Source organism: Sphaeramia orbicularis, chromosome 8, assembly GCF_902148855.1.
Source record: "Sphaeramia orbicularis chromosome 8, fSphaOr1.1, whole genome shotgun sequence".
NCBI lineage: Eukaryota > Metazoa > Chordata > Actinopteri > Kurtiformes > Apogonidae > Sphaeramia > Sphaeramia orbicularis.
Genome location: NC_043964.1, coordinates 7,159,885 through 7,171,633, shown reverse-complemented (window position 1 = coordinate 7,171,633; position 11,749 = coordinate 7,159,885). Strand labels below are relative to the sequence as shown.

Sequence of the window (11,749 nt, the reverse complement as noted above, 5' to 3'; positions counted from 1 at the left end):
GGTCAATAATTTGGTTTTTGTGTCAGTATGAATAGGACAGCGTCATGTCTGAGTGATGTTTTAAACAGACTTAAAATAGTGTGAATCATCTTTATATTTAATACAAATACTATTAATAATTAAAAATAATATTAAATTAACATTATAGACTAAATCAAGTTGATCAATCATAATTTATTGTTTTTTTCCAGATGTTTCCTTAAATCTTAGTCTGCTGTAAAAACTGAAATAGATTGTAAATGTATATTTCTTTTACTCCTGAACCTGAGGAATAATGTTATTTATCATTTATTATGTTGAATCAGAATGAGTTTGTCCATAAATAGGAGGAGTGTTTGTAATAAACTGCATTCCAAAGAACAAACAATGAGTTTTACAGAAAAACAAGTGAAACAAAAGGTAATTTGGAAAGTTGAGTCTGTCAAACATAAAAATTTAGACTGGAAATTGGCTTTAAAATAAGTTAAACAGCTGAAATGTTGTGTTTTTTCCGCTCCAGGAGTTAAATCCATGTGCACTTGTGAAAATTGATTTGAAAAGTGTCAGAACTTGAAGGTATGATTGAGAGATGCCGAGGTTTGCCTATAGATCAACTGTTACTTCTTTATTAATCTGTTTTCAGGCATTGGTTATAATGGAATTTGCTGCCTGTGAGTGATTTGCACTGAGCCCCTGCACTTTCGTAGTTTATCATTTATTTTATCTGTCTTTTCAAACGTCTGCTGATGTTTGTGTGTTCTGATTTTATCAGATTTCATCCATGCTTTTGCTTTTTCTTTAATAAAGAAGAATTAGAAGAATAATAAAGTTATAATAGTATAATAATAAAGTTTGCATTGCATTTGTTTATTATTTAATTAGATTTTTTGTTTCAATTGTGAGAAACTTATTAAACTTAAAAAAAACCAAAACCCCAAAAACATAGCTTAACCCATGATTTAATATAGCATCAAAAAACTGCAGTGATACATTCATGAACTTTAAATTTAAAATATGTAAATAATTATTTAATATTATACAAAAATATTAATATAGTATTGTTAAAATGGCAAACTGCAGATTAATTAAACCCATTGCTGTTTAAAACATCTTTTAATAACAACTCAGTATCTTTACGTTACCTGTGTACTTTGAACGCACTGTGACACATTTTCAAAAGCAGGCGTTTTTGAAGCAGAAATGTTTTTAAACTCAGATTTAAAAAAGAAAGAAGCCAGAGTTTCAGTCTTTATTATTTGGTGAAAATATCTGATTCATTATATTTTACTCATTTTAACAAAAGATAATTTATGCCAGAACACATAGTAGTTGCATGGTTTAGACCACAGGTGTCAAACATGCAGCCTGGGGGCCAAAACCGGCCCCAGTCTGGCCCATGGGATGAATTTGTGAAATGCAAAAATTACACTGAAGATATTAACAATCAAGGATGTTAAAATCAATTCCATCTAAAGTGGGTCAGACCAGTAAAATACTAACATAACAGCCTTTAAATAATGAAAACCGCTATTTTTGTTCTTTGTTGTAGTGTAAAACAGTAAAATTACACAAATGTTTACATTTACAGACTAGCCTTTTGTAAAAAATTGTGAATAACCTGAACAAAAAATGTCTTAAGCATGTGGAATTTTAACAATACTGTGCCTGTTATTCAATGTTTTGTGTGTTTGTAGATCCACTGTGATCTGTAAGTTGTGATGCACATGTATGAATGATAAACTAAGGCGTAATATTGTTAAAATTGCAATTTTTTTTCTTAAGAACTTTTCAGGTTGTTCATATTTGTCCATGTTATGTTCAAGTACAGTACATATACGTAAACATTTTCATGAAGGATTTTTGCTTTTTCACTCAAAAACATAGAGAAAACTTTGGAGTTGACATTATTTATTAGTTTTTATCCTATTATTTATATTATTTTACTGGTCCAGCCCACTTCAGATCATATTAGGCTGCATGTGGCCCCAGAACTAAAATGAGTTTGACACCCCTGTTTTAGACATAGTCTTTCGTTCAGTTTACGTTTTTCCCATGGTACATGAACATATCTTACGTCCTACGTTCATGTGGTGGCCGCTGATTGGCTCTTAACCAGGAAGTGGCACGTTACTTTGGCTTTTTGATTATTTCGCTGAAGAAGTCCGTATTTTCTCCACAGTCTGGTTGGATTTAAGTCGTCGCTGGAACATTTTAAATGGAATATTCTAAGTATCTATTTCAAACTTGTGCTCAGTTTATTATTTTATGTGTCGCTGTGTTAAACTCAGAGGAGCTCGTGTTCGATGACGGAGGCTGGTGAGTATCAACACGAGTCAATAAAACACGGACTTTATTGTAAAACCTGTTTGAACGGCACATTTTCAGGCTTTGAAATTAATTACGTTGAGTTAAAACTCGTATTGTTTTCGTGGCTTCATCCTCCTCTTCTTTCCAACCGAACATTCCATCAAATTCCAGTAAAATACCGTTCATTTAAGTCACTGAAAACAACATAAAAACCGCAGGTGACAATTATTAAAGCGGATAAAACTGGTTTAAGATTTAACTTAAACGAAACATAGGAAAAGTGACAATATTAGTGAATAAAAATGAACTTATCGCCCCCTGCAGGATGAGAGGGTTCATCACATTTAAAACAGGTTGGATTTAACTTCCTCATATTTTTAATAAAATAACAGACGTTTATGTAAATGTCTGTTATTAATTATTTAGAGTTTTATTACTTAGTTTGTTTCACCTGATTAAAATAACTGATTTATTTTCTTGTCATGGTTTATACTTAATGGTGACATGAGTTAATATGAAGTGAAGACTTGATCCAACTGTAAATGGATAAAAAAAAAAGGTCTGTAAAATTCACAACAGTATCTTTATATTCTTAATCACTTTGCTGCCTTTTACTTTAAGTATTTTTCAAATTTCTTTTCATTTTCTTAATTATTTTGTATATTTTTGTTCATGTTCTTGATCGTTTTGGTCATTTTTGCTCATTTTATTAACGGTTGTGTCCATTTTCACTCATTTTATTAACAGTTTTGTTCATTTTCACTAATTTTATTAACTGTTTTGTTCATTTTCACTCAGTTTATTCATTGTTTTGTTCATTTTCACTCATTTTATTCATTGTTTTGTTCATTTTTATTCATTTTATTCATTGTTTTGTTCATTTTTACTCATTTTATTAATTATTTTGTCCATTTTCCCTCATTTTATTAACAGTTTTGTTCATTTTCACTAATTTTATTAACCATTTTGTTCATTTTCACTCATTTTATTAACAGTTTTGTTCATTTTCACTAATTTTATTAACCATTTTGTTCATTTTCACTCATTTTATTAACTGTTTTGTTCATTTTCACTCAGTTTATTCATTGTTTTGTTCATTTTCACTCATTCATTGTTTTGTTCATTTTTACTCATTTTATTAATTATTTTGTCCATTTTCCCTCATTTTATTAACTGTTTTGTCCATTTTCACTCATTTTATTAATTGTTTTGTTCATTTTCACTCATTTTTTTTAAACTGTTTTGTTCATTTTTGTTCACATTTTTGATCATTTTATTCACTCTTGGTCATTTTCTTGATTATTCTTTAATTTTTGTCAATTTTTTGAAATTTAATTTTATTAATTTGCTTGATCATGTTCTTAATTCACACTAATCAACTTCCACAACCACAAAAAACCATGGCATGATAAAAAAAATAAATAAATAAAAAAATAAAGTAAACCAAAATAATGCATAAATAAAACTTTTTTTTTTTAATTTGGTGAAATAAACATCAGACCAGGGATGAAATGAATGCTCGCCTTCGTCGTTCATTCTGTTTCTTTATATTTATCCGATAAAGGGGTCAAAGGTCTTTCCTGATGTCACAGGTCGTCGGGGTCAGAGGTCAGGATACGTGATGAAGGTCACTGTAACATCGACGTGTTGGATGGTTCCTCGCTGTCGTATCAGCTCTTCATGGAAAGGTTTGGACGTATTGATTAGATCTGATGGTATTATTATCACTGATCAGATGTATTGAATTCAAGCCTGAATGTTTAACGCCGGCAGGTTTGCGTTTCAGCGCCCGGTGATCCTCAGAGGACTGACCAACAACACGGTAACACCTGTTCTCTTTATTATTTTATTCATTTTTACTTGTTTTAGTAATTGTTTGTTTGATTCTTTATTAATTATCTCACGTATCTGTTTTTTTTTTTTTTTTTTTCGCTCATTACTGTGTGTTTTCATACCATTCAAAGCACAAGGTTCGTCATATTTTTTTTTTTTTTTTTTTGATCAATTTTTTATTTGTTTTCATTGTGCATCACAGAAGTACAATACAAAAGAAAAAGAAATTCACATTTTATAATACAAGATTCTGTGACACACAAAGTATAACAACCCCCCCCCACAGAACCAGTGGCGACCCCCATACCAACCCAGTCTGGATCTCAGAATACAAAAACCAACTAATAAAGATAAATAAAGACAAATACATGTATAGCGATGAAAGAGTATAATTTACAGATATAAACAGAATAGGGATCGGGGAAGTCATAGACAGTTATGATTGCACTCTTCCTTTAACCAAAAAATAAACACCATCCCACATACTCAGCGTTTTTCGACTGGCTGCATGCATCCGGGCCACTGACCTCTCCATCATAACTATATCTGGAAAATAATTTATCCATTGTTGCTGTGATAAAGTATGAGGTGGTTGCCATCTCAATGCCAGCATTTTCTTGGCTGCAGTGAGAGCAGCCCATAATATACGCTTTTGCTGAAGAGAAAGTTGTAAGGTAGAGTCATCATTAAGCAGAAGTAAAAATGGTGATAAAGGGATATTAATCTTTAGCATGTCACTCAAAGTAACAGAAATTTGCTTCCAAAAATCATACACTTCAGGACATTCCCAGTACATATGTATAAATGATCCTACAGTATCTAGCGTACATAAGTCACACATAGGAGATGGAATAATTTTCATAGCGTGATGTTTCCTGGGAGTTAAATACATCCTATGTATAAACTTGAAATGTATTAACTGATGGTCAGGGTTTTTGGATGTGTCGTGCAAGTTCTTCCACACTGTTTCCCAGCGAATGTCTTCCTCTCCTTCAGAGGAAACATCCCTTTCCCATACACTTTCTACAGGCAGCTGAACACATGGATCAGAAATAAAATTATAAAGTTTGGAAACCATCCCTCGTGTTTGGCTATGTGACGCAAATAATTTACGCAACGGATGTGTTTGAAGTGTTGTGCAAGGTTCGTCATATTTAATGTTATGACTGACTTATTTTTATTAGTTTGAAGCTTTTTTTTTTTCAAAGTTATTTTTTATTGAATTTTTTTTTTTACAGCAACAGAGCAGGAAAAATGTCTAAACAATAGGAAAAGTTGTTTTTATTTGGAACAGAAGTAGGGATGCAAATTATCGATTAATCCGTTAATCATTAGTTGGTTGACCTTATCGATTGATTAACGATTGATTGATAAGCGGCGATTTTCCTGAGAACCTCAATTTCTCTTTCAATATGATCTGTAAGAATAAAAGCTAAATATTGTTTATATACTTGATGAAAAAATCATGTCATATTCCTTAATGACTGATCCATTGGATACAGAACAGACAATGACATTTATGGAGTAGAACAAAAGAAATTCAACAGACACATAAAAGAAAATAAATGGATCTGAAGAGCAGCAGTTTAGAAGAAATGGGCATTTCTGAGTTTACATCAGTGACATGATGGAGCCAGATTTCAGCGGAGATTCAGTTCAGAGGTTTATTCCACATATTCCACATCGATCCGTCCACAGACTCACCTGTAAGAGTTTTAGAGATCAGAGGTACGATTCTGGATGAACATCAGTTTGTTTATGAGGTGGTTTCATCTGCTCAGTTCAATATTTTATTAAGTGTCTTTGCTCATTTTCATTTCTTTCTAGTTTGTTCACTTTTGCTTTTTTTCTTGATGATTTTGTTAATTTCTGTTGACTGGTGATTATTTTTGTTAATTTTTCTTGATTATTTTGTTCATTTTTGTTGATTTTCTTGATTATTTTGTTAATTTGTGTTGATTTTCTTGAATATGTCAGTTAATTTGTGTTGATTTTCTTGATTATTTTGTTAATTTTCGTTGAATTTCTTGAATATTTTGTTAATTTTTGTTGATTTTCTTGAATATTTTGTTAATTTGTGTTGATTTTCTTGATTATTTCACTAAGTTTTGTTGAATTTCTTGGTTATTTTGTTAACTTTTGTTGATTTTCTTGATTGTTTCGTTCATTTTTGTTGATTTTCTTAATTATTTTGTTCATTTTTGTTGATTTTCTTGATTATTTTGTTCATTTGTTCTGGTTAATCTTTCATTTATTATTTGATGGTTCCTGTTCTTTTGTTTGTTTGATGGTTCCTGTTCTGTTCTTCCAGCGGTTCCGGTCGTCCTGTTCCAGGTCCAGTTTACTTCAGGACTACGGCGACCGGACCGTCAGACTCAGCACCGCCAACACACACTCCTACAAGAAAGGTGAGCGTTCAACGGCGTCACGTGACCATTGACATTGCTCATTTTCTTGATTATTTTTTTCGTTTTTGTTCATTTTCTTGATTATTTTCTTGGTTTTTGCTCCTTTTCTTGATTTTTTTTTTTTTTTTTCCATTTATGCTCCTTTTCTTGATTTATTTTCTACATTTTGCTCCTTTTCTTGATTATTTTTACCAGGTCGTGGAACATACGGCTGACTCATCAGTGACAATACACAGATGTTTGTAAAATTGGAATAATTTAGAGTTCAGACACATTCCTGTTTCTTCTATTTAATCACCTTTGAGCCTAAAATATTTAATTACAACTTCATGGGTGACAGTGTAGTCATTTAATAACCTATAAATAATGACTACTGTATCTTTGGTTTAAGTAGTAAAAGAGTTAAATTAGATTATGAAACGTTTCCATATCCTTGTGTCTCATATAAATAACCTGAACTATCTGAACATAAATCAGTTTAATTGGACCAATATTCTGTCTGTTATTAAATGTTCTGTGTATTTGTAGATGTGATCTGGACGTTAGAATGAACATGTATAAATGATAAACTGAGGCTGAATATTATTAAAATTCCTCTTATTTTTCTGGCTGTTCAAATTTGTTCAGATTATTCACATGTTTTTGTTTAAGGTTAGTTTGTAAATGTAAATATTTACATGTAATTTGACTTTTTTTTTTTTTTTTTTACACTAAACCAAACAGAAAACCCAGTATTTGTTCTTCTTTCTGGGTTCATCTGTTCTTCTTTGACTGTTTTCGTTTGTTTCGGTCTGAATGAACCTGAATGCCTCTAAACCGTCTCATTTCTTCTGTTTCAGTCGACGTCTCTTTCCGAACGTACGTGGACGTTTTCCTGCGTCCTCAGTCCGTCGACGCCCTTGGAAACGGTGGGTGGAGCCTCTGTGGCGTCCTGTGGGTTCAGTCCTGATCCGTGCTTTAATCCGGTCTCCGTGTTTTCTAGACACTCTTTACTTCTTCGGAGACAATAACTTCACGGAGTGGGAGGGGCTGTTCGACCAGTACGAGCCGCCGCCATACATCCTGCCTCAGACCAGCGGCGCCTACAGCTTCGGCATCGCAGGTCAGAGGTCAAAGGTCAACCATCAGGGTTTTCAAAAACGTCTTTTCATTGTGCGTCAACGCTGGAAAAAAAAAAGATTTATTTCCTCTAATTCTGAATGAATCATTTGAGTATTATCTTTGAAATTTCTTCATCTTTGCTCATTTTCTTGATTTTTTTTTTTTTTCATTTTTGCTCATTTTCTTGATTAGTTTCTTCATTTTTGCTCATTTTCTTGATTATTTTCTTCATTTTTGCCCATTTTCTTGATTTTTTTTTTTTTTTTTTTTAATTTTTGCTCATTTTTTGATTATTTTATCCATTTTTGCTCATTTTCTTGATTTTTTTTTTTTTTTTAAAAATTGCTCATTTTTTGATTATTTTCCTCATTTTTGCTCATTTTCTTGATTTTTTTTTTTAATTTTTGCTCATTTTTTGATTATTTTCTTCATTTTTGTTCATTTTCTTGATTCTTTTTTCATTTTTGCTCATTTTCTTGATTATTTTCTTCCTTTTTGCTCATTTTCTTGATTAGTTTCTTCATTTTTGCTCATTTTCTTTTTTTTAAATTTTTGCTCATTTTTTGATTATTTCCTTAATTTTTGGTCATTTTCTTGATTATTTTCTTCATTTTTGCTATTTTCTTGATTAATGTCTTCCTTTTTGCTCATTTTCTTGATTGGTTTCTTCATTTTTGCTCATTTTCGTCATTTTTTTTTTTTTTCATTTTTGCTCATTTTCTTGATTATTTTCTTCACTTTTGTCAATTTTATTTTTGTTCTTTCTTTGATTTTTTTGTTACATTTTTTTCATCACGTTTTTAATCATTTTGTTCATTTTTGTTATTCGTAACACGCTGTCATGCCTAAATATGTCGGTGGTGCGTGGGTCCTTCTGTCTGAACCGTGAATTAAATATTAAAATCATGGACTCTCCCTCAGAAGTCAGTGTGCTGTTGTCGTCCTGATCGCGGTGTGATGTCATGTGACCTTCCGTCTCCTCATTGGCTTATTCGGTGCGTTGTTGTTGTTGTTTACGTCCTCAGGTCCTGGTACTGGAGTTCCGTTTCACTGGCACGGACCCGGATACTCAGAGGTCATCTATGGCAGGAAGGTGGGTCGAACATGTCACGTCTACGCCCACAGACCAGAAGACGATGGCGTTTCAATGACTCTGACATGAAAACGCAAAATTTAAGACGCAAACAATCACGAAACGACTGAAGGATTAATCCCTTACCCCAACCAATGACAGATTATTATTATTTCAGCAGAAGAAATGATTCATTGATGGAACTGATGTGTCTTCATTTAAATCACTGACTACGTTTACGTACATTTGGTATAAGATAAACTAATATAACATATAATAATATGTAATATAAACTGAAACTAGGATGTTGATTTTATGTGCATGGATATTTTATCTGGGGTGGACCGTCTATTTATTTATTATATTTCATTGTATTTTTAACTAGGATTTTATCTTTTTTTTTTTTTTTTTTTTACTCTTTTTAGTGAAATTAGAACAATGACAATATAAAAAAAGTCATCATATACAGTTTCCAATATATGTGATGTCAGAACAAGAACACTACACCTGCACTCACATGTACACACACACACACACACACACACACACACATTAAACAAAAAAAAAGGGGGGGGGGGGGGGGGGGTCTGCCTACTTACTTTATATTAAAGTAATCTATAAAGGGCTACCAAATTGAATAGAAAAACTTTACAATATCTTTCAGTGAAAATTTGGGATTTTATCTTTTTATTATGTTTTTATTGCATTTATTTTACTGTACAGTACTTTAGAAACATTTGTGTTTGTTTAAATTTGTGCTTTATGTATAAAAATGGATTGGATTGAAACTTATGAATATACTGTAGATCAGGTGTGTTAAACTCATGTTAGTTCAGGTTCCACATTCAGACCAATAGGATCTAAAGTGGATCAGAACCAGGAAAATAAGAACAGAATAAACTATAAATAATGTCAAATCAATACATAGAGATGTTTTAGTGTTTAAAAAAAAAAAAAGTAAAATTACATAATGAAAATGTTTTCATCTCTTATACCCCTGCCCTCTGGGGTGGGCGGGGTCTAATAACATTTGGAGTTGACTTCATTTGTAGGTTCTGATCACATTGGTGTGTTTTGTAGAACTAGAATTAAAATGATTTTAACATCGTTGATCTTTAATGTCTTCAGTTTAATTTGTTCATTTCATAAATCCCTCCCAGGGCCCAGATTGGACCCTTTGGCATCTGGTTTTGGCCCCCGGGCCATATGTTTGACCCCCCCTTGACTAGATTTGAACCCCATCTGTCCTAACCTGTTCACACGGATAATGACAGTGAATATTGGACTAATTATCCTGTTTGTGATTATTCACTTTAACATCTGTCAGAGGGTCTCAACATGGGACATGACAGAATCTGAACATGTTTTATTCAGTTTAATTCTGTTTTATTCAGTTTAATTCTGTTTTATTCAGTTTAGTTCAGTTTTATTCAGTTTAGTTCAGTTTTATTCAGTTTTATTCTCTTTAATTCTGTTTAATTCAGTTTTATTCTGTTTAATTCAGTTTTATTCTGTTTAATTCAGTTTTATTCAGTTTAATTCAGTTTTATTCAGTTTTATTCAGTTTAATTCTGTTTTATTCAGTTTTATTCAGTTTAATTCTGTTTTATTCAGTTTAATTCAGTTTTATTCTGTTTAATTCTGTTTTATTCTGTTTAATTCTGTTTAATTCTGTTTTATTGGTTTATTTAAAGGGACATTTTACTTTAATTCTCATAGCTGTAAATGCACCAGAGTTAAACTAATGCTTATTTTTCATCTGCAGTAACTGGACAGATGTTAAATTCACCCTCAAAGGCAACACAAGCTTATAAACATGCAAGTTTAAAAAAAAAAATCTGAACATAAAAACTCTAAACGTGTAAAAACCTGAGGACCCGTAGCTGAACCTGTGTTGACAGTGGTGTGGTTTCTCTGGTCCACAGCGCTGGTTCCTCTACCCACCGCACAAAGAGCCTCACTTCCACCCCAACCACACTACCCTGTCCTGGGTGATGAACACCTACCCCTACCTGCCCCTGGAGGAGGCGCCGCTGGAGTGCACCATCCGACCTGGAGAGGTACGGCAACACCGACATTTAACCATGAGTTCATCCACAAACGCATCAACGAGGTCATGAACTGAACAGACGAGAAAAAAACCTAGAAAATAAGAAAGAATGTGGGGAAAAAAAAGGCAAAAAGTGTACTAAAGTGAAATTAAAAAAAGAGAAAATACAAAACAAAATTAACTAAGACAAAATAATGAAAAAAAGGTGGATGTGGTTTTCGTTTTCCAGATCCTGTATTTTCCAGACCGATGGTGGCACGCCACCCTCAACCTGGACACCAGCGTCTTCATCTCCACCTTCCTGGGGTGAATTGACACCCCCCCCCCCCCCCCCCCCCCCCCCTTCCCCACTGAACCTTCAAAGACCACGAACACTTGAAGGACCACAGGATTTTCCAGTTTTGCATTTGTTTTATTTCTGAAAGTGTTTGAATTAACTTGAATCAACAGAATCTCAGGGAGTTTTAAAATTTTATTTAGAAAATTATACTTCGATGTTTCCTACAACGTTTAAAGACAAAACGATGAAGATTATTTCAGATTATAACGTATTTATTTCATTTACTGATCATGAAGAGGTGAAGAATTTAACATCAACTGAAAAGGAGCAAATTTAAATATTTGTCTATTTTCCAGATTTTCTTTTTCAGTTTTATTCATTTTCTTGATTATTTTAATTTTTTCTAATTTTATTGGTTGTTTGGCTCTTTTTTTTAAAAATTAATTTCCATAATGTTTTTTTTTTGTTGTTTTTTTTTTTAAATTAATTTCCATAAGGGTGACACGGTGGTGCAGTGGTTAGCACTTGTGCCTCACAGCAAGAAGGTCCTGGGTTCGATTCCAACACCAGTCGACGGGGGGTGGGACCTTTCTGTGTGGAGTTTGCATGTTCTCCCCGTGTCTGCGTGGGTTCTTTCCGGGTACTCCGGCTTCCTCCCACAATCCAAAGACATGCACTGATAGGTTAATTGGTTAATCTAAATTGTCCATAGGTGTGAA

At 32.7% G+C, this 11,749-nt stretch overlaps 1 protein-coding gene across 1 annotated transcript; it reads left to right on the top strand.

Moving 5' to 3' along the window:
- Window positions 1-1,997: 1,997 nt before the first annotated feature.
- Window positions 1,998-11,478, top strand: jmjd8 (jumonji domain containing 8). The gene is made up of 9 exons (XM_030140856.1): window positions 1,998-2,295; window positions 3,879-3,974; window positions 4,060-4,108; window positions 6,431-6,527; window positions 7,367-7,435; window positions 7,510-7,629; window positions 8,654-8,721; window positions 10,626-10,760; window positions 10,980-11,478. Exons 1-9 carry the CDS (start codon window positions 2,195-2,197, stop codon window positions 11,058-11,060), a joined length of 816 nt encoding a protein of 271 aa, XP_029996716.1. The 5' UTR covers window positions 1,998-2,194; the 3' UTR covers window positions 11,061-11,478.
- The last annotated feature ends 271 nt before the right edge of the window (window positions 11,479-11,749 follow it).

Bases quoted from the DNA above. Each gene is read 5' to 3' on its own strand.
- jmjd8 (XM_030140856.1), top strand. From the start codon at position 2,195: ATGGAATATTCTAAGTATCTATTTCAAACTTGTGCTCAGTTTATTATT. The intron at 2,296-3,878 runs GTGAGTATCAAC...CTGATGTCACAG, and splicing joins GTGTTCGATGACGGAGGCTG to GTCGTCGGGGTCAGAGGTCA. The intron at 8,722-10,625 runs GTGGGTCGAACA...TCTGGTCCACAG, and splicing joins AGGTCATCTATGGCAGGAAG to CGCTGGTTCCTCTACCCACC.